The sequence below is a fragment of the Petromyzon marinus genome, chromosome 33, assembly GCF_048934315.1.
Source record: "Petromyzon marinus isolate PM22_M1 ecotype Great Lakes invasive population chromosome 33, UKy_Petmar_22M1.pri1.0, whole genome shotgun sequence".
Taxonomy (NCBI): domain Eukaryota; kingdom Metazoa; phylum Chordata; class Hyperoartia; order Petromyzontiformes; family Petromyzontidae; genus Petromyzon; species Petromyzon marinus.
Genome location: NC_133699.1, coordinates 6,133,034 through 6,154,636, shown reverse-complemented (window position 1 = coordinate 6,154,636; position 21,603 = coordinate 6,133,034). Strand labels below are relative to the sequence as shown.

Sequence of the window (21,603 nt, the reverse complement as noted above, 5' to 3'; positions counted from 1 at the left end):
CCTCTTCCATGACCTGTGGCCAACGTAAAAGATAGGCCAAATTACTTTATATAGCTCACTAGTAGAAGCCTTCCCCCTTGAATTTTCTGGACGGGAGAGTACGTCGATGGGAGTAGAGTGAGTTGAGTGGGGAGAGATGGGCAGGGGGCTCCTGAAGATGTTGAGTGCGATCTTGAAATGGATTCAAGATTGGAGTTGGGATCCAGTGGAAGGATCAGTGCACTGAAGGCATGTGGTTTCGTTTATGGGTGCGGGTGAGGTTTCTGGCAACCACATTTTGCAAACAAATCCAGACAGATCCTCGTATTTTTCACACACATCCTAACTCTTCTTTCCCCCTTTCGGGCACAATGATGTCCTACAGAAAAACGTACTCGTGAGACATAGAATTAAGACACTGCATTTCGTTCACGTGTACGTACATTTATTTATCTCGCAGTCGGATGATCACATTTAAATACATCAAACGTACGCATACTGGCCAAGCAAAGCAATCGAGAGCCAGGGAACTACAAGATGCCCAGTGTGATGGCGACGCTAGGTAGAAGCATCTGATGTGGAGACGCGTCTGGTGATGTCCACATGCCTTAAACCGGATCTCGTGTATGTGTCATGTGAGTCGTATACCTAGTTTGAAAACTCAAGCTACTGTCAGTTTTATTGTCCTGACATCGTGACAGATGGGGTACCCATAGCTGCTGCACATTCAACTCGCAGAGATACAAAGCCGGGTGCCCCGATGACGGATTCAAGGCACTAATTCTGTGCCTGTGGTGCTGTTTTTATTCACTACCATAGTGGACGACATTTGTGCTAGTTCCCGATTTGAGCGGTAAAATCTCACACGCTCTTGTTTTACATACATTCACAAAGACGACACAAAGCACTTTTATCTCAGCAGCAGACAATGTGCTTGACAAGAGTATTTTGACTGCAAGACCCCTTTTACAGCCACATACTAATGTTGTCTCTGAGCTCTCAGAAACGTAATTCTCACTTGCTTCCTCTAAAACCACTTGTTCTTCTCGAAAATGCATTAAGTGATAGACACAGCTTCAGACTTGTTTCCGCTACAGAATGTACCCATGAAAAGTGCCCTTCGCCTTGTGTGTACAATTTTTGTTTTCCTGTTGTGGTTGTTGGTTTGTTAAAAATATATTTTACTCCGCCAGATGATGCTAGGTGTATAAAGCTTTTTATATGTAATTTTTTTCTTACATTCGCTGCCAAAGCTGAACATTTAAACAGCCAAACAAACAACCCACCCTGCAAACTACATTCATCATGCCTTAGAACAGGCCTCACAGATCAAAACTGTTAAATAAAAGTAGAAAAAAGCAAAGGATTAAGAGGTTGTGCCCTCCTTATGGTTACAAATGTCATGTCACGTTTTAAAACTTTAAACTATGTAGGTCTCTTACATAATGCACAGCTTATGAACAAATTTGATGCAGAATCACCACACTAGCATGTATTGGAATAGACTTTTAAACATAGCATAACTCATGTTATTCCCATTGAAACACTATGCGTTTGAGATGGAGTTTTTTGGTACAGGACTGGCTAAGAGCTACGAATGTATGAAATGAAAACTGCTTCTGAAATTGAAGTTTACAATCTGAGGGGCCCACAAGACTTCTCACCTTGTGCCCTGAAAACTTTAACCTGCGATCCAGTGACATGGTTTTAGACCAATTTGTCCACATGGCTTAGATCCGGAATGTGTTGCGTTCCGGAGAGCACTGCAATGACTTTACAATTCGTTGTTGCTTCGCCATCAAATGCAGACTATGCAGGGCTTAATTTCTCACTTTAATATTTTCTTGGTCGTTAGTAGAGTGACTGGAGTAGATGGCATGTGACTAGTAGCCACAGCTATAGCGAGGTATGATAAATGTGGTGTGCCAGTTGCAGATATGTTTTCCGGGTCACTGACTCGAACAGTTCTGAATGACAATAATCCCTGCGAATACAATTTGTTAGCAACTGTTAGTAATAATGCCATCTAATGTCAGAAACACTCTTAAACTATCGTATTTGAAATAGGCTACTGCAAATGAGGGTCTCATTGAATCGAGACTAATGCCCCTCTGTCATCTTGTGCATAAGAGATTGCTGCAGCTGCAACCACCTCGGAAACATCATTACCTCATTCACAGGTTTTGTTTGGGTTTTGTTTGTCACTTATAAAACCACTGACCTAAAAAATATGGAACTAAAAAAACCCGTAGTCTGAGACTGAGAAATAAGTGGCTGGTTTCCATAAAATCTACAGACATGTGCAAGTGCAGTAGCAACATGGATATACAGTGAGAGAAAAAATTATTTGATCCCCTGCTGATATTTGTACGTTTGCCCACTGACAAATAAATGATCAGTCTTTAATTTTAATGATAGGTTAATTTGAACAGTGAGAGACAGAATAACAACAACAAAATCCAGAAAAATGCATGTCAAAAATGTTATGAATTGATTTGCATTTTAATGAGGGAAATAAGTATTTGACCCCCTCTCAATCAGATTTCTGGCTCCCAGGTGTCTTTTATACAGGTAACGAGCTGAGATTCGGAGCACTCCCTTTAAGAGTGTGCTCCTAATCTCAGCTCGTAACCTGTATAAAAGACACCTGTCCACGGAAGCAATCAATCAGATTCCAAACTCTCCACCATGGCCAAGACGGACCAAAGAGCTCTCCAAGGATGTCAGGGACAAGATTGTAGACCTACACAAGGCTGGAATGGGCTACAAGACCATTGCCAAGTAGCTTGGTGAGAAGGTGACAACAGTTGGTGCGATTATTCGCAAATGGAAGAAACACAAAAGAACTGTCAATCTCCCTCTGCCTGGGGCTCCATGCAAGATCTCAGCTCGTGGAGTTGCAATGATCATGAGAACGGTGAGGAATCAGCCCAGAATTACACGGGAGGATCTTGTCAATGATCTCAATGCAGCTGGGACCATAGTCACCAAGAAAACAATTGGTAACACACTACGCCGTGAAGGACTGAAATCCTGAAGTGCCCGCAAGGTCCCCCTGCTCAAGAATGCACATATATCTTCTTTGGTTCTTTCGGTAAAGTCACGTAGAATGAGAATAAAATAATAAAATAACACAATAAAATTCTCACGACGTTTCGGCCACAATTCTACGTGACTTTACCGAAAGAACCAAAGAAGATGAATCCTTGCAGTCACGAAAGCTTCAAATCGAAATGCACATATACATGCCCGTCTGAAGTTTGCCAATGAACATCTGAATGATTCAGAGGACAACTGGGTAAATGGGTAAATGGGTAAAAAGTGTTGTGGTCAGATGAGACCAAAATGGAGCTCTTTGGCATCAACTAAACTCGCCGTGTTTGGAGGAAGAGGAATGCTGTCTATGACCCCAAGAACACCATCCCCCACTGTCAAAGATGGAGGTGGAAACATTATGCTTTGGGGGTGTTTTTCTGCTAAGGGGACAGGATAACTTCACCGCATCAAAGGGACGATGGATGGGGCCATGGACCGTCAAATCTTGGGTGAGAACCTCCTTCCCTCAGCCAGGGCATTGAAAATGGGTCGTGGGTGGGTATTCCAGCATGACAATGACCCAAAACACACGGCCAAGGCAACAAAAGAGTGGCTCAAGAAGAAGCACATTAAGGTCCTGGAGTGGCCTAGCCAGTCTCCAGACCTTCATCCCATTGAAAATCTTTGGAGGGAGCTGAAGGTTCGAGTTGCCAAACGTCAGCCTCGAAACCTTAATGACTTGGAGAAGATCTGCAAAGAGGAGTGGGACAAAATCCCTCCTGAGATGTGTGCAAACCTGGTGGCCAACTACAAAAAACGTCTGACCTCTGTGATTGCCAACAAGGGTTTTGCCACCAAGTACTAAGTCATGTTTTGCAGAGGGGTCAAATACTTATTTCCCTCATTAAAATGCAAATCAATTTATAACATTTTTGACATGCGTTTTCTGGATTTTCTTGTTGTTATTCTGTCTCTCACTGTTCAAATAAACCTACCATTAAAATTATAGACTGATCATTTCTTTGTCAGTGGGTAAACTTTCAAAAATTCAGCAGGGGATCAAATACTTTTTTCCCTCACTGTAGAGGGCTCAGTGGTTTTGGTTGTTGTCTTTAGAGTGGGTCCACATCTGAGCGATGAATCGCTTATATGTGGACATTTCTGTAACAATTGCACAACCAATTGCTTAAAGTAGAACAAACTGAATTAAAGTGATTCGCTCAGCGAAATTTTATAGTGACATCCTTCATCACATGCACATTTGCAAACAATGCTTGGTTGTGACAATCCTGACGTGGGTGTTGGTGCAGTGGGGGGGCTAAACAGAAAATGGGTGGGGCTGTACGCAAGTTGGCTAGGTCAGACCTTTAGCGATGGCAAATAAGTCCTTGTTGCGCAAATTCTTGCTCAAATGTGGACAAAGCAGTTGGAGGTGAATAAGTTCTCTATTTAGATTGATTTGTTAGCGCAAAACTGATAGCTCAACTGTGGGACCTGCCTTTTAAAGAAGACTAATTAACATGGTAAAGTTTACTGTGGGTCGTGTGCCCCCTCTCATCTTCGGATTGCGCCACCACTCTGTGGCATGTTATAGCGGCCGTGCCAGCTAGATTCTCCGAATGAACCAGATTTCGTTGCGGCGGTTGGCTGCGGCCGGGTTGTTGTAGGCAGCGATGAAGTGGGTCTCAGTGTTGTAGAGCTCGGAGGGGCCCAGGATCTGTGTCAGCTCATTCACTTGACGCATGATCGTAGTCTCGTTGGTGGCACCGCTGAACTCACTGCGGCGGGCAGGATAGGAGGGGTGGGGGGGAAAACGAACGCTGCTTGAGTAAATAAAAAAACTTTAACTGCTGTTAATCTTTTGATTTAAAGCTTCCGTGACTGCAGGGATTCATATTCTTGGTTCTTTCGGTAAAGTCACGTAGAAGGGAAACAATAAAATAATAAAAATATTAAACAATAAAATTATCACGACGTTTCGACTGCAACACAAGCAATCATCATCGGGTGTTAAAACCACAGCAAGAACATTTCTTATTGTTTTATATTTTTATTATTTGTTTCCCTTCGACGTGACTTTACCGAAAGAACCAAGAATATGCTGTTAATCTGTTGTTGGATAAAGGACTTTCCATGATGTGTCAGTCATGGGGGCTGTTTCACTATATTTTACCTATAGAACTATTTATAGAGGATAGCCAATTAGAAATATACATTTTCAGAAGCCAGCCAATTGGTACCGCTTATCCCCTGCGGACTGGCCCATGAGGTTGGCCACAGTGGTGATGAGTGTGGTGGCGGTGATGGTAGTGGGATGTTACCGGGTGTAGACTCGCATGGCCGGGCGCTCCTCAATAGAGACAGTAGGGTCGAAGGGCGTGGGTGGCTCGCCCTGAAGGTGCACGGGCAGGCGGTACCCTACCACCACATGGTGGAACAGAGTGCCCGTTGCCTCGTCCACTTGCACCGTAGTAACGATCGGGATTGTCATGCCCAGGTATGAGCCTTGCACACGCAACGGGGACACGTAGATATATACTTGATGTCTAGGAAGTGTGGTCTTGATCATGAACGCATCCCCAGCACTCCAGGTAATCTGCGCTTTGGGCATATTAAATATGTGTGACGGTTTAAATTTAGCGAGTAATAAAACACGTAGAGATGTTCTGGCACAGCTGGAGTCTGCACGATGGAAAAAAGCTGCCGTCTGTGCCTGGTGACAAGTGGTCATATGATCCTCGGGGGCCTATGAGAAGACATTCGGTAACATGTTCCCATGGCCCGCCTCATAGCATTTGCCACTTAATGTTATTGCAGTCAGTTCCGTGCATGCATTGTAAACACACAAAATATCTCAAAGTTCAAATGTATTCGTTTTAACCAGGTGAGGTCTTAGGTTACAGGATACGTGGATCATTTGCAAGAATTATGTGGGTCACCAAAATGCTAAAAGTAATCACGTTAAATAAAGTACAGCTGTTAAGCAAATAGAAATGTAATAATAGAAAACACGTATTGCAGAAGCAATCGATAAAAAAATGCACAAACATGAATCTACTTAAAAGAAAGTACATTTATTAAAATGAAGGTATGTTTAGAAAAATCACTAATTCCTTGTTTAACTCGTTTTGCGAAAATGTGAAGCATTTTCGCAAAGGAATTGCTGTATATACATTACAGCTAATAAATAAATGGAAACAATACACATTTTAATCAGATTTGCACTATAAAATAAGCCTGCAGTCATCCCATAGCGGGACAAAGAACTGAGATGAGGGTAGGCCGTGTACTATATCATACTGCTCATTTGTGCAGCTCAAGAAAGTACTTCGTCGTCAACTGCTCGCAAACCGTGTAATAACGGGCGCGTTCCGCATTGTACGAATAGTGCTTCCAAATAGAAGAACCACGTTTTCGTGAAAATGCGCTGCGTGAACACGCGCTAAGTGAGGACTTACCGTACTTTTAAACTAAGTGCTTACCGGTGGAATTGTCCCTGCAGATGTATCTCATGATCTTCATGAACGCGTAGCAGATACTCTGCTCGTAGGTGTCCTCTTTGGTTGTCACGCATGCCCACCAGCCTGCCGGGTACTCGCGCTCCTCCACCGGCATGCGACTGTCCCCCTGCATGCCCCCCCCACCCCGCACACCCCGCCAACACAACAGGATTATGGCTGTGCTCTGAAATCCTGGGTAAGATTAACAACGGTGTAGCTGAGGTGGCTGGGTAATTCTGGCGGTCTGAACATTGTGAGTCTGTAACACTGAGATCCTGGATTCCGATATCTGGGTTTCAGCCACCTGTGTTTGGAAGCTACTTAAATGTAGCTACAGGCACATAACATTATTTTGAACTTAAATTCCGTTCTTTCAAAATCCCCAAAGTGTGCCTGTTAATTTTTCTGTTGGGTATATGTGTATTTCTCAAAAATACATACCATTGTTTTCAAAACTTTATTGCATACATTTTTTGTTGGATCTTAGTCCGTGCGCGGTGATTTTTTTATTAGGCTCTGCCTCTAATTAAATCGGTTTCTTAAGTGGTTGGCTGCCTCAAGCGCCAGAGGACTTGGCTGGCACCGCAAAAAATTGTGGATTTAAATCTGGCTTCCAGAGGCCATGATTAAACCAGGTTCTAAAGTGTAGTGAGTTGATGGTCTCAGCGTAGTCCCCAATGACCGATTATACAAAAAAAACGAAAACTACTATCATTAATTTGTGGGTTTTCCTTTCATTTGGCTAAATGCCACTTCTCTTATAAATATTAGTTTGCCTATAACATGATGAACATGTTTCTCTGTAACATTTCAGTTTTCAGTTTCATTGATTAGGTATAGCCCTGTGAGCCATGAGGCTCTTGACTCGGGTGACACCACAACACAACAAACAAAACATGAACAAAGAACATCTTAAAGTGACGACGCGCAACAGAAGCATCCAGGAAAAAAACTGTTAAATCTTCCAGAAAAACATAAAGGGCATGTATCTATGTTGAATTTCTTTCACACCGTACATATCCAATCATGCTAATTGGAGGTGTGGGAAGTAAATCCCTTATCATATGGACACATATCACTTGAATGGCACTCAGAAGCAGTTCTGAGGTCTTATTCTGCAGGTCATTCTCTAACAAATGGGAATGATGCTCTGCCTGGGTTCTGAATAAATATATCCTCTTGTGAAATGATGTATAGAGCACAGTTGTAATAACATTATGGGAAAGACAACAGCCAACAAAACAAAAGTCTTGTTGGTGCACGTGCATTGGGGCCCACAGATGAAAGATCACTCTCAAATGGGTAACTCACATTTAGTAAAGGGCCCCCCTTTCTGTAGTGATGGTGTAAAATATTAAATGGTGATGCTGTATTGGCCGTGGCATACAACCACAAATAACAAAAAAAACCTGTGATTGACGAATGTGGTGAGCTTTTTGTAGGCAACGTTTGGCTCCTAATAAATATTGTAGCGTTGTGGTTAAGAGTCCAATGAGTGCCCATTTGCTCTTGCAACAAGCTAGCATTTGGGCAGTAGCCCTCCTACATTGCTTTAGCATTTACAAGTTCACACATGGGTCAAATAACAGTTTAACTTGCCAAAACATTCTTAATTCCTGGCGATGTTATTTGTTGTGCTATCCACTTCACCTGCTGTGGATTCAACTAGCAGTTGTATCATAGCCTATTGCTCTGTCCTTCAAGGACCCTTTTTAGACGATTTCCAGACCTCAATGTTCTTAGCGTCATCAGTCGAATGGGTGGTGCACCAAAGGCAAATTTACTGGCAAACCTCGCAAGTGATGCAATTGTTTTAATTACGTGAAAAAAGCGTTTAAAGGAATGGTTTTGTTGCCCACAACCTTTGGTGACTGGGCTGAGACCATCAAACACTCTGGCTGACAACCTGCTTGTGTTTTGGAAGGAAGCCCAGATTTTTGTTCCCATTATTTTAGTTTTGTTGGCTTAGCACTTCAATGTGGGTATTCGTATCGGCTGCCTCCTCCCGAGTGCCCCTTGGCTCGCGTTATTTTTCTGCATCGCAACAACACGATTGCTTACCGTCTCGTTCCTCTGGATGACTGTGTAAGGATTCAGTTCCCGGGTTTCTGGGTGATTGTTCATCGACATCTGCTGAATAGGCTGTGCCATTTCTGAAACGGTACAAGAAGGGAATTTGTGGGCAATTTGTGAAGGCGGTGTTTTTAGGGTGGCACAGAATCGTGTGTCTTTTTAATTTGTAAGTGCCCAAAAAATATGAAGGTCCCCCTGGGTAGCCTCTAACAGACTGGTAGGGCAAATGCTGTTTGCGAGCACCAATTAAGACCAGCATGCCACACAATGGTTTGGTGTGGCTAACACAATGCCCACCTGCCTTTGACTCTCCGGTGCGGATGTTTACACACTGCACCTTGCTGAGTCGGCCTCGTTGAAGCCCAAGACCGGTTCATATATCACTGACCAATGATGTTATCCGTGATCGGGAATCATACTTTAAATATATAGTTTATATACAAAAACTAAACAATGACAATCACCCCCCATGGAGTCTTTCACAGACTGTTTGCAAGTACCTATGATAACGGCATGGCACACAAGGCAGCAGTGTGTAGCCAGCACCACGTCTGGCATATACACACATAGATTCACACCCATGCAATTGTCATCTTCCCCAAGGTCTTATAACCTTGCAAAATTTAAGAAAAGTGTTAACATTTATCTTCTTTGGGTCTTTCGGTAAAGCCACGTATATAGAAAAAAATTATCAAAATGATAACACCTGAAGACGATTGCTTGTGTTGCGATCGAAACGTCGTGATATTGTTATTATTTTGATTATCTTTTCTATCTATGTGGCTTTACCGAAAGACCCAAGGAATATGAATTCCTGCAGTCACGAAAGCTTTGTCAAGATTTAACATTTATCTGTTACAACTTGGATGGTGGCTGTTTGTTGCTGACTGCTTGTAATTGTGGGCCTTCGGGCCTATGCTCAGCAAATTTGTTAAATTTATTTTATATTACTCAACAATCGCATGCTCAAGCTTTCCGTAAGAGAAACGCAAAGTGACAGAAAATACTCGTGAGCGTTTTTTTGTTGTTGCCAATTTTGTTTACGTGCTGCTGTCTATTAGCACAAAACAAATGGTGTTTTGGACAGCGCTCTGCTTTAATTCTAGATTTGAAGTTTTCTTGACTGCAATGATCCATACTCTTGGTTCTTTTGGTAAAGTCACGTAGAATGAGAATAAAACAATAAAACAAAATAAGACAATAAAATTCTCACGACGTTTTGGCCACAACACAAGTATCCTTCTTCAGGTGAAGGAACAGAACTGTCGTTGTAGCCGAAACGTCGTGAGAATTTTATTGTCTTATTTTGTTTTATTGTTTTATTCTCATTCTACGTGACTTTACCGAAAGAACCAAGAAGATGAAATAAAATAAAGTTAATCAAATCACGACGTTTCGGAAGCCACACAAGCCTCCGTCATCAGGTGGGATAGTCACAGCAAGAAGTAATTTGCTGTAGTGCTGTGTTGTTTCTAAAACGTCGTGATTTGATTAACTTTATTTTATTTTTTACCTATGCGCTCTGCTTTGTTATGGCGCTGCAGCTGCCAGCAGCATATTTAATCGGGACCACTCGCAGCGTGGATTGCTCGTGAAGCGTGACTTGGAATGCCATGCCACCGGCTCTTGGGGCACCATTGTAATGTCCAAGAGCTGCCAGCTATGTGTATGTGGAGAGCAGTTATGTAAGTCCTAGCATAGCACACTCAGATGTGTCTGCGCACTCCCTAATGAGCAGTTAGCTGAGAACAAATGGGTAAAAGGTAAAGGTGTAACCCTGCAATTGCTTGCTCACACCACTGCTGGCAAAAAAGCCTCCACTAATAGGCAGCTCAAGTGACTCAATCGGTTCTAACCGTTGCATCATATCAGCATTGTGATCAAAAATAAGAAGAAGGAATGAGGCTCTTTGCATGTAGGCCTGTGTGGGCAAATGGTTGACATGAATTTGGCGGGTGCGCTCGGAAAAATATTCCAATTGTATTTTATAAATCACAATTAATGAGCACAGGCCAAAACCCATGTATGTATGTATTTTGAACTTCTTTCGCACCATACGTAGCCAACTGTCATAATCAGAGGTGCGAATGGCATATGACACGGATTGGACTGGCAGTGAGATGATTGCAGTCCAACAGATAACACGTTTCTTGAATTGAGCAAGGTGTTAAGAACTTGGGAGAGTAGGTGATAGAAGGGAGTCTCAAAGCCAGAAACAGCATGTATTTGTGATATAACAAAAAGAATGAACATCTTTTATAAGTTTAGCAAGGTTACGGGAATCTGTGATAATTGGTTATGGAAAGGAGTTCTAAAGTAAAGCAGTTTTGGAAAAAAAATTATGAACCACACGCTACCACATCCGCCACCACCATCATCATCATCTAGTGGCATCCAAACAGCGTCCATCTGATGGAGGTCTGCCAATGGTTATTTTACAGCTGCGGAAATGCACACTTGAATCAAGGCTTTTATTTAGGTAGAGCGCATGTATTCATTTTACATGAAATTAGTTTGTCAATCCACTGCTGGATCAGAAGTAGGGGTTGTTCGACTATACTTTTCCACACTGGTCCAGTGCAGGATTATTAAGAGAGGGGACCCAGAACCTGTTCATATATCACTTCTCTGTTGCTCTTAGCCACTGCCAAGAATCTATTTCTTCTATTCTTCAGTGCATGCAATTACAATGCAGTTGTGTGTTTGCTTAAAGATGTAAAGGCGGCAAAGTTAGTTGCATTGCTTAAAAAAATCAACGTCCATGATGGTGGTGTTACAGTAGATAATAAACAAATTTTCCCACTACTATCGCATGGCCTCTATTTTTCTATTTTTAAATTGGACGATAGCCCACGTGCTCAAAGCCAACAACCACCACACCACGACATGATTAATGCGAACATTTTAATGGTGGACCTTGGGAAATGACTGGGTCCCACAGCTGTGGGGATCTAAGAAACGAAGAAATGGTGATGAGGTGTGAACAGAAAAGGCTCTTGGAGTGTCCTACTGAGAGATAGGGCCTGTTGAGAGATATGGCCTGCTTAGAAGTTAAGAGATTCAGATCAATTTCGATTTAAAGCTTTCGTGACTGCAAGGATTCATCTTCTTTGGTTCTTTCGGCAAAGTCACGTAGAATGAGAATAAAATAATAAATTAATAAAATAACTTTACACAATAAAATTCTCACGACGTTTCGGTCACAACACAAGTGGCCTTCTTCAGGTGAAAGGAACCAAAGAAGAAGATTCAGATAAGTCACATGAAAGTGAGAAATGTGATGGGGATAAGAGAGTGAGATGGACAAGAAAGATATGAGAAACCTGAAGAAAATAGTCAGAAACGTCTTAACGTTCATACACGTAAAATATGCCATCTTGTGGTCCGCCGGCATACGCTAGTTGTATTATGTGGCTCGTCGGAAAGCATAGGTGAAGGACCCTGCCCGAGTGCATCATCGCCGTCATTGTTTTGTCCTGGGTGGGTACTCCAACCTCTGGGCACCACCACCTGATGGGTACGAGCGATGTCCTCCCAGTAGTTGAAAAGCCGCTCCTCCATGGCTTCATTGCTTCTGTTGTCCATCAGTCCGCTCGCGTTGTCCACACCTTCGCCGCTCGTGCAGTTCGAGCCTTCCTTGGTCTCCTCCGACATTGTGTCCAGGTCATCCATCGTGATGAGCAGTTGCCCTGCGTGGGGCTGGCCTGGCATGGCCCGGGCCTGGCCTCCCACCATACCGCTGCCACCACCGAAACGACAGCTGTCCTGCTCCATGTCAATCCTGTGAAGGGGAGTGGCGTCGTTTGCCATTGGCAGCTCCACACGCGTGTTTCTTTGTTGTGTTTTTTTCTAAAAGTATTCCATTGGTGATATCGACCTCATGTCACAACACGGGTAATTTATTTGGAAATTTTGGCATAGCGATTTATGGACTTTGAAGAAGGGTCATTACCCAAAATGTCAACTATTATATAGTTTTCCTTTTAAGGCTTGCAGTGTCATTGACAAACGTGTTGAGTATGGTGTCAGTGAATACCCCGCAGAATATATTTTTTCACACGGCTTCTAAACAAATTCTTGAAGTAGGCGTAACACTTTCCCACAAGCTCAGCTTTCAGATTGTTTATTTAATGTTGACTCAAAAATGTCATCATATATATAAAAAAATGTGTGGGTATCTCTTTGTTATGATCAACAAGTGCTTTCAGACATCCGCCACACCCACAGTGGCTTGATTTTGATTGTTCATTATGGGGTCGTAGAAACCTCAGATGTACGGATTCTTGCAATGCACTGCACTGACTTCAAGGCCTGAGAACATTGGGCTACATTGGCAGCAGGTAACATGTTTTGTGTGTTGCACAACAGTGAGAAAAAAACATCCCTTTGTTGGCCACAAGTGGCGGCAAGTTTCCCCTTTAATTATAAAGCTCATTATTACAAATCCCATCAACAGGAGTGGTTTGTTCATGGCTGCAAATTGTGGCTTATATATCAGAAAAACAGAATGTTGTACAAATGCACAGCAATCCTATTGCACCCTGATTGGAGGACAACACTTTTCAAGTTGCTTTTAACGGGGCTGCACGGTGAATTGGCCTGGTAACTCACCGCTAATATTATCGGTTTTAAAGCGGGCAGTCGCCCATGATTCTACCGGGTTTTCAAGTCGTGAGTTGATGGTCTTAAACCAGTCACTAATAACTGTGCAAACAAAGGATCAGGTAATATGGCAAAATTCCAGCTCTGAGATTTTATATCACTTTTACTTAACATTACTCTCTGTAGCAGGGCAGATGAGAAAGTACTTCACTCAACTGTGTTGAACAGAGGTCACTTGAATGGAGCTCATAAGTAGATCTGTTTTATCCGCTTCTGTAGGCCATTGGATTCATCTTATCAGGATAAGATTCCAGGAGCCTGATTGAGTGTTTTTTTTCCAAGGGCAGTGCAGTAAGCATATTTTAACTGTGCAGGGTTGGATAACCCTATTCATGTATGAATCAGTATAATTCTTACATTTTTCTACTGCATAACTGTTTTCATGAGGATTGAGAGGCTCTCCCATTTTAATTGTTGAAATACTACATGTGCATTTATTGTTATTATTTGTTTCCCTTAAAATCTTTTAGCAGAATAATAATTAAGCTCTTCGCGAATGAGAATTGTATTCTGAATGCCCGAGCAGTCTCATTGGGTCCTCGATCTTGGTGGACCTGACCTGGGCTGTGTTGATGCTGTGCTCATATTATCACGGATGCCGGTAAGTCATCAACGTACATTGGAAACAGAAAAACAGCAGCCAGTACCGTGCGCAAGTTAGCTCGTTGCCATAAATAGCCGGCGAATTGCAGAAGTGTGTTGGGGATTTGGTCAGGAAACCTTGGATTAAACAAATAACACCAACAGCAGCCCCCTTTTAGGTGTACCCTCTACTTTACACCACTTTTGTTTTTCCTGTCAACTGTAATGTCCTCCGCTGTTGCATGTGCCTTCGTGAGGTTTTGTACCTGCTCCTCTGCGAGGGATGCTGCCGTGGTTGTAATGGTTATCACACTGGACTTGCAATCTAGAGGTCGCCAGTTCGACTCAATCTTCCGGTCCACTGTTGAAACAATGGGGGGGCAAGTTTCTTAAATAATCCCCTCCCTCTTACCTCTGTCCATCCAGCAGCATATGTGGTATAACCAAAGTCGATCGGCAGACCGCGTGTGGTGGGGTAAAGTGTGGGTATTCCGACCTCTTCCAAGACGTCTGGCCAGTGTCGTAGGTTATGCCAAAACACCATCTAAAGAGGAACTTTAGAGTTCCCTTTTGTGAAGCCCCTTCTGCCAGCAGTGGTGTAGGTAAACAGTTGCCTGATTTCACTTTTACCCCTGTAATAGAATGCTGGTTGTGGTAAAGCGCTCAATGTTTTGGGGATGAGGGGGTTAGCTCGGCATTTTCAATCACTATCACGCCAGCGAAAACGAGCCTCTGCACTTTTTAGTGGATCTTAATGCAACTGGTGGTTGTGCGCTTTGTCTTTCAATGGATAGTCTTGCTACTGCTACGTGGATTTTCACGATTGTGCTGTGCAGCTTTCCGGGATGTGTGCCGTTCAGCATTCAGAAGCTCACATCGTGTGGTGCAAAAGGTCCGGACATCGTGCTGGACGACACTGTATAACCTCAAAAAACACATTGGTGAGAGTATTTTGTCCATAGCTTTTTAGAACGTTTCCTCGAATTAATTACTAGTCCTAAATCTACCGTGCCACTCGGTGCAGAGATATTCATAGTTAGTAGGTCGGGTTAGACTTTGCGAGTGTAATGCGCTTTGGCAGCAGAGTAATTTAACATTCTTCTTTCTTATTCATACCATGTGACCTTAATTCCTGTGGCTTCTTAGCCTGAATCACATTGTGTCTTAGACATGAAAAAAACAGCAACATTCCCACCATGGACAAACAATAACAACAAAAATCTAAATGTCAATTAAGCACTTAACAACATTTTATGATGCACAGATTAATCACGCAATCTGTCAACATCAGGCATTGTCAGTCAACTGCTGGATCAAGGTCTCCCCAGGCTACATCTGTCATGGGGGATGTTTGGAAATACTTCACTCTGCCACCGCTCACCCTCCCCCCCCTGAAAAAAATGAAACAACAAAAAATGTTACTCCCATTTTACATTTGTGCAAAATGAAATTGAATAACACGATAAGATTTACTCATGAGTAAGCTATCGCACAATTCACCACAAGTGGAACCTATACATTATCTGGCCCGTGGAGTAAGGGTTGCAGATGGGAGTTAAGTTACATTACATGTGGTGGCATCTTCACAGGCTTTGGCACCTTCCTCCTAGAGCAGACAATAGAGCCCGTTCTGTATGTGGTCATGTCGAGCCCTTTTTAAATCCATGCTATATGAGGGCCTCTCCATGCCATGCAGCTCTTGGAGGATATTTGAAAGCATTTCACCACTCTGGCTTAGACACCTGAAGACAGAGCATAGCTGTTTGTACTCTACATGGTGGTTACCCATCCAAGGACTATCCAGGCTCAACCCTGCTCAGCTGCTTGGATCCGACAAGATCGGGCACATTACGTGTGATTTGGCTGCAGCCAGTGTTGCGGTCGCTGATTAAATCTCTGATGAAATCTCTGAGACACCGCTGCAGTGAGAGAGGCCATACAACTATTGCTTCTGCCACCGTCGCGCATATGAGTGCATTTTGCAAAAAAACACGCTCTCCCGCCGATGATGGGTGGCAGATGGAAACTCCACGATTATTTCCCACTCACATCCAAAATTAGCCCCGTGAGGAAGTCCGGCATTCGATTAATATTAGAGAGATGCACTAAGGCTATAACGGCCGCATTGTAGTCATTGGTACACTGAGAATGGTTCTGGGTATGGACCGAGCCAGAGGCATCGATTTTTTTATCCAATATGGGGCATCGGCTATGGTCTATCCACTGCTCGATGGACTGGATGAATTCCACCCCAAGCTGTTGCCATGTTTTTTTTTTTTAAACCACGTATCAAAGACTGCCAATCTCCGATCACTGTCGTCATCATTATCAACGTTATCGACATCATTGCCACGATGACACTTTTCTCTTGATCATCATAATCATCATTATTATGAATATGAGTGGGTCACAAAATGGTTATCGGCGTGCAAGCTCCAAAACACATGTGGAAATGTATGTGCCCTGGGCAGGATTGAGCCTGGATAGTGCTTTAATGGACAATTGCCATGCATGGCTACGGACTGCAGGGCTGCGAAGTCGAAAAGCAGAGGGCAGTTAATACAAATCCATTGTTGTACTGTTCTACACTGGCACGTCTACGCTCCATGCCTTGAACTCGCACTTCTGACGAGCATGGTGAAGTATGGTCAAATAATCCCTAAGTCCCGCACAACATGGAAGGACCTCATCTAGCAGTGGATTGACAAAGGGCTGTACATGTACATATGCCCTGCATACCACACACGCGCACACACACTGTCGCCTCTCATCTTGCAGTTGTCCCTCGCGTAAGGGTGGCTGTTAGTGGCAGTTGGCTGCAGCTGCCAGCCGATATCACAGGGAGGGGTCAGCATCATGAGCTATTATCATTTCATGCATTCATCTCCCCATGCTTCTTTCTGCACTTTTCACCCTTTGTTCCAGTTTGGTTTTTACAGCCTCTAAATCTGAGAGAGCGTTTACTAGACAGGACACAGGCTCCTGTAGAGGTGGTGTTAAAACTGTATTGTTGCATCACCCCATGCAGATGTACCCCACTGTGCGATAACATTTTATCATTCAGATCGCCTTTCTCAACCCACTGCTCGCTGAGGGCCTCCCCATGTCGTGTCGGTCATGGGGCTTGTTTAATCCACAATACTTAACAACGCTGGTTAATGAGGCTTGGTAAAGGGGTGGGGGGGAACAGAGTGGGTGGGTAACCAGGACAAGCTGATATATCACTCGCCATTGATGTTAGCCGTGGCCAGGAATCAAACTCAGGTCCATTGGGTGCATTGTGCAGTGGTCCAACTCCCGTGTCACTGCTCTGCCGTGGAGTATAAATGTGACCAATAGTACGATCCATGCACTGTTCATCATCATCATTACCATAATTATCAATGGCAATTAATATAAAAATGTTTTTCATCATTACTATTATTGTGGACAATGAACAACATTGTGATCCACCAAGTGGCTGCTGTGATATTTAATGAATCTCAAAGTCTTGTTCTTGGTGGATTAAAATGTTTGTACGTGTCGAATGATGCCATGGACACCCCTGCAAGCAAGATGTGCAGTCTCAAGGGGTGTTTTCAGGTGATATATTTCAATAGTTAATAGAACAAAACATAAATGATTGAATTTAGAAAAGCAGTTGGGAGGATGAAAGTGGGGGGAATAATACAATGCAACGTTAAGCTAAAGCAGGGGTTCTTTGATCTTTGCAACCACAAAACAACCTTTTGCATATTTAAAAATGAATATTCATTCGTAAACAATAGGACACTTCAAATAACGTATGTAAGAAGTGACGTTTTTCCAGTTGTGTTTGTTATAATGGTTTTATGTGACTGGAAACTACTAGAAGCTTCTGTATTCACTCCAATGTTTTTGAACCTAATCGTGACCCTGAATTGTGACCCTGAATTGTGACCCTGAATCGTGACGATCCATGAAATTGCTGATGAGAGTGGTGGAGGGGCAGGCGGTGGGGTGAATTATTCCGGTCCCTACGATTCATGCCATCAAAACATTTTGAGACGGGCAGGGAGAAGGGGCTTACAATTTGAGCGGTCTGAGCTGGACTAATTCTAACAGCTGTTGAACCTAAATGTTATTTTAGAATGGCGATTAAAAAAATCTCCTCCGTACTGCTGCAGGTACTCCTCCACCACCCTCACAGGTGTTTTCATCAATCGTCGGGTGGTGACGTGGTAGCGCATTTGCCGCTTGTTGCAGAGGTTCATCGTTCGAATATAGTGGGCGCCTTGTTTATTACTCCGATATAATAGCCAGGATAATACTCTGCACCGTCTGTTTCACATAGTAGACGATGAAGATCCCCCGTGATGTTAGTTGCAAGAGTTTGCCATTGTGTTTTTTTCCCAGCATCAGGATTTATTAGAAAATTACACCGCAAATTACTCATTGGGATTATATATAGCAGCAATTGTATGTGTCATGCACCCTCCGTCACCCGAAAGATTTATAAACAAAGTTGTCACGTGAACAAATGCGGCAATTTAATCATTGCTTCAGCACGCCGGTATGCTGGAGAACGATCCACGCCATTTAACAATTGGGTACGTCATTTCGCTGGTAGTTGCAAATGGCATTATTTGGTAATAACCAAAATTGTAAACATCTATTCCCATCTTAGGCCTTAAATAGGTGGCGTGATGTCGTCAGCATGCCCCCCCCCCCCCGCAGGTGCGCAGGAAGTGATGCCTAGAGGGTCATGTATTTGCGTTAAATATACGATGTATTATGTAATTTAATTGGGCACAGTAGCCATGCACTACAGGAGACTCTCAAATGGCTATTTATGTGCTGTAGATAATGCAGAACTGCAAACTACACAGCAGCATGCTAACGTGGACATTTAATCTCTTGAGACTTAGTCAACGCAATTTGGGTGCTTGAAATGTACATGTTTACATTTTAAATACTGTAAACAGTGCATAGGCCCCACTGAATGAAAATCAGGATCAAAAGCAGGATCTAAAGCATACTTATTACACTCTGCCTGAAATGTGTGCAAATGCTTGAGATGTAGTAAACGCAATGCTGTGGTACCCATATTTTTCATCATGTGTGTGACGACCGTTTGTGTTATGGTCGAAACGTCGTGAGAATTTTTATTGTTTTATATATAATTTATTATTTTATTGTTTCCCTTCAACGTGACTTTACCGAAAGAGCTAAGAATATAAATCAAATAAACTCTAAAATTAGGCCAATAGAGAGCAGTGAGCGTTTAGGGGGGGTAGGGACGGGGGTGGGTGGCTCGCGAGGACCGGAATTTCTAAGAACGGGGCTGTCGAGTGTGGAGTGGAGTACAGAGCGTGCTAACGCAGCTATTCAGTTGCTGGCGAACACGTCTTGCGATATTACCTTGATTGAATGCCCTGTGGGGATTTAAATGCTTTCGGCATTCTGGGCATGGCATGAAGCTGTATCTGGTGTTGGTGTTGTCTATGAAAATCGCTGTTTCTGAAAGTCATCGGGAAAACAACCACAACTCGCCTTCCCTATTATGGCTCAAGAACCGCGGTTTGGCGATGTGATTGTTACAAGGTAGGGGGAGGAACGGTGTCGGATGGAATTCAGGGCGCTTAAGCCAAAGACCTGCTTTTGGGAGCATGTTTCAGGACAGCAAGTAGATAGCATGGAGGTACTGCAGAGTCTACACTAGAATACTTGTACAGAGTTTGCTATCACGGGTTTTCAAATGCCGGCATTACTAGACCACGTGGACTCATTGTACATAACACGTAAAATCATGCACGCACGTAGAACAGAATAGAGGACACCACCGAGTACAATCAAGTGCGTTGACACCTACTGTAGCGGCGCTTACAGTGAATGTGGCGTGGGTGTTTAGACACTGTTAACAAAGTGGCGAGAATGCAAACTTTGGACGCTTTTCAGAGAAAAGAGAGAGGGTGCCAACTCTGGCACTCACACACAAGGGCCTAGGCAATGCAGTGCGCCCGGCGTGCCAACTCGGCAGTTCTCAATGCTGGGCACCCTGTGGATACGGTACAGAGCGATGCCAGAACAGGTGCACAAATGAAACGCTCTATACGGTCAATGGGTCCCAGCAGGGATTGACGTGTCCGGGTCTGAGTAACATTCATGTGAGTACCACGTGTGAATACCGTACTGGCTGCGTAGTCGTGGATACTTGGGCAAGCGCAGGAGAAGGATTGGCGGTTGCGGCGGCGACTGGCAGACGATGGACAGACAGGTGGGGGATGACAGCTCAGGTGAACACGTGAGCACACGCAAATCTCTGTCGGTATCTTTATATATATGAAACAAAAGTATTTTTTAGTTGTTTATTTATTACAATGGTACATTCGAAACGTGTTTAGTAGTTGCGCGAGCGGGCGAGCGTGTTCGTACGTGCGGTCTACCCTCCCGGTGTCGCGCTCTCTCTCTCTGGGCTGGCTGGCGACTGTTTCTCGCCTGTTGACGTGCGAGCTCGCGCAAGCGCGCAGAGGACACCCCGCGGTGGAGGCGGAGTTCTGAGAAACGGGGAGGCGGAGTGATGAGGGGCTGGGCCGGGGCTGTGTTAGGATGGGCCAAGTTAGAGTGTGTTGAGCTGGGCTCTCTCTGTTGGGTTTGGTTGTCGCACTGGGCTGTGGTGGGCCACACTCGTGATGTGTTGGGCTGTGTTAGGTTGCATTCGTCCTGGATGTTTTTTTTTTTACCGTGTTTGGTTTGGCTATAGTAGGCTGTGTTGAGATCTATTGGACTGTCAGACTGGACCCAAGTGCATTATTGAGCCATGTTTCAGTTTCAGTTTTCAGTTTCATTTATTTGGTATAGCCCTGTGAGCCATTCGGCTCTTAAATCGGGTGCAACCGCAACAAACAAAAAATAAAAACATGAACAAGAAAACATCTTAAAGTGACTATGTGTCTGTGCAAACAGAAAATCCAGAAAAAAACAGCATAATATTCCAGAAAAAGCACCGTACACTAACGCTGTGTGCAAAAATCCCAGTGGGATGCAAGTCAAACAACAACAACCACAAGACAGCTTATATTAAGGCCATCAGTCTAATTCCGTACTAAACAAACAAATATGTTGGGATGGGATGCGCTGAGGCTTGTGTTATGCTCTGGTATGGGCTGTGTTGGGTTGGAGAATGTTGGCCTCATAGTAAATTACGTTAATTGTGACCAGGTCGGAGCCCATTGAGATCACAAGTCTTTTTCACAGGGGAGAGCTGACACAGCAAAACAGACAAATTCTAAATGTCCTTCATACACAAAACATACACGGGGAAAATAAACATTTAAGCAATGTCGTGTAATGTTGGCCAGTGCCACGTCTGTTCATCGTATGGCATAACGCATTGAACCAATGTGAACGCATGACAGAGACTCGCACGTACAAACTTTTCACAGCCCCGAGAAGGCTACAGCAGGAGAGTGGCCGGTGTAATGAAACAAAATACGTAAAACGTAGGATTTCATAGCCAATGCCCTGATAAGGCGTTGGTGACACCTATGTTTCCCTTCCAAGACGTCTGGGACCAGCATAGAGGAGTGGGAGGCCCTTCGCCAGCAGCGGCCATGCATGCGTGGCATTTGAATCGTCCAATCCCGTTTGCTGGCAATATTCCCACCGCAGGGGGGTGGTGGGGTGGGGGGGGCATGGATGTGCCGACTTGGCCAGGGCTTACAGCTGACCTTGCATTGGAAAGTAAATAAACACCAGGGTGCTTTTTCATAAAGTCAATGTGATTTCTGTCAGAAATTAAAATTAACTGGAT

The 21,603-nt window shown here is 43.7% G+C and overlaps 2 protein-coding genes across 3 annotated transcripts in view; one reads left to right on the top strand and one right to left on the bottom strand.

The window, feature by feature from the left end:
- Window positions 1-21,603, top strand: part of LOC116948372 (Fanconi anemia group M protein) — a 59,509-nt gene that overhangs the window by 3,947 nt on the left and 33,959 nt on the right. The gene's annotated exons all lie outside the window — the stretch shown is intronic.
- On the bottom strand, window positions 403-20,456 carry LOC116948375 (heme-binding protein 1-like). Its single transcript, XM_076071480.1, has 7 exons — window positions 20,226-20,456; window positions 19,984-20,045; window positions 12,083-12,369; window positions 8,577-8,668; window positions 6,498-6,642; window positions 5,337-5,520; window positions 403-4,793 (listed from the first exon to the last, which is right to left on the bottom strand). Exons 3-7 carry the CDS (start codon window positions 12,360-12,362, stop codon window positions 4,622-4,624), a joined length of 873 nt encoding a protein of 290 aa, XP_075927595.1. The 5' UTR covers window positions 12,363-12,369; window positions 19,984-20,045; window positions 20,226-20,456; the 3' UTR covers window positions 403-4,621.

What these genes read in the sequence shown, in the direction of transcription:
- LOC116948375 (XM_076071480.1), bottom strand. Translation starts at nt 12,362, where the DNA reads ATGGAGCAGGACAGCTGTCGTTTCGGTGGTGGCAGCGGTATGGTGGGA. An exon ending in TCAGGTGGTGGTGCCCAGAG is followed by an intron (nt 8,669 to 12,082) that starts GTTGGAGTACCC and finishes GTACCGTTTCAG; the next exon opens with AAATGGCACAGCCTATTCAG. An exon ending in GCCATGCGAGTCTACACCCG is followed by an intron (nt 4,794 to 5,336) that starts GTAACATCCCAC and finishes TGCCCGCCGCAG; the next exon opens with TGAGTTCAGCGGTGCCACCA.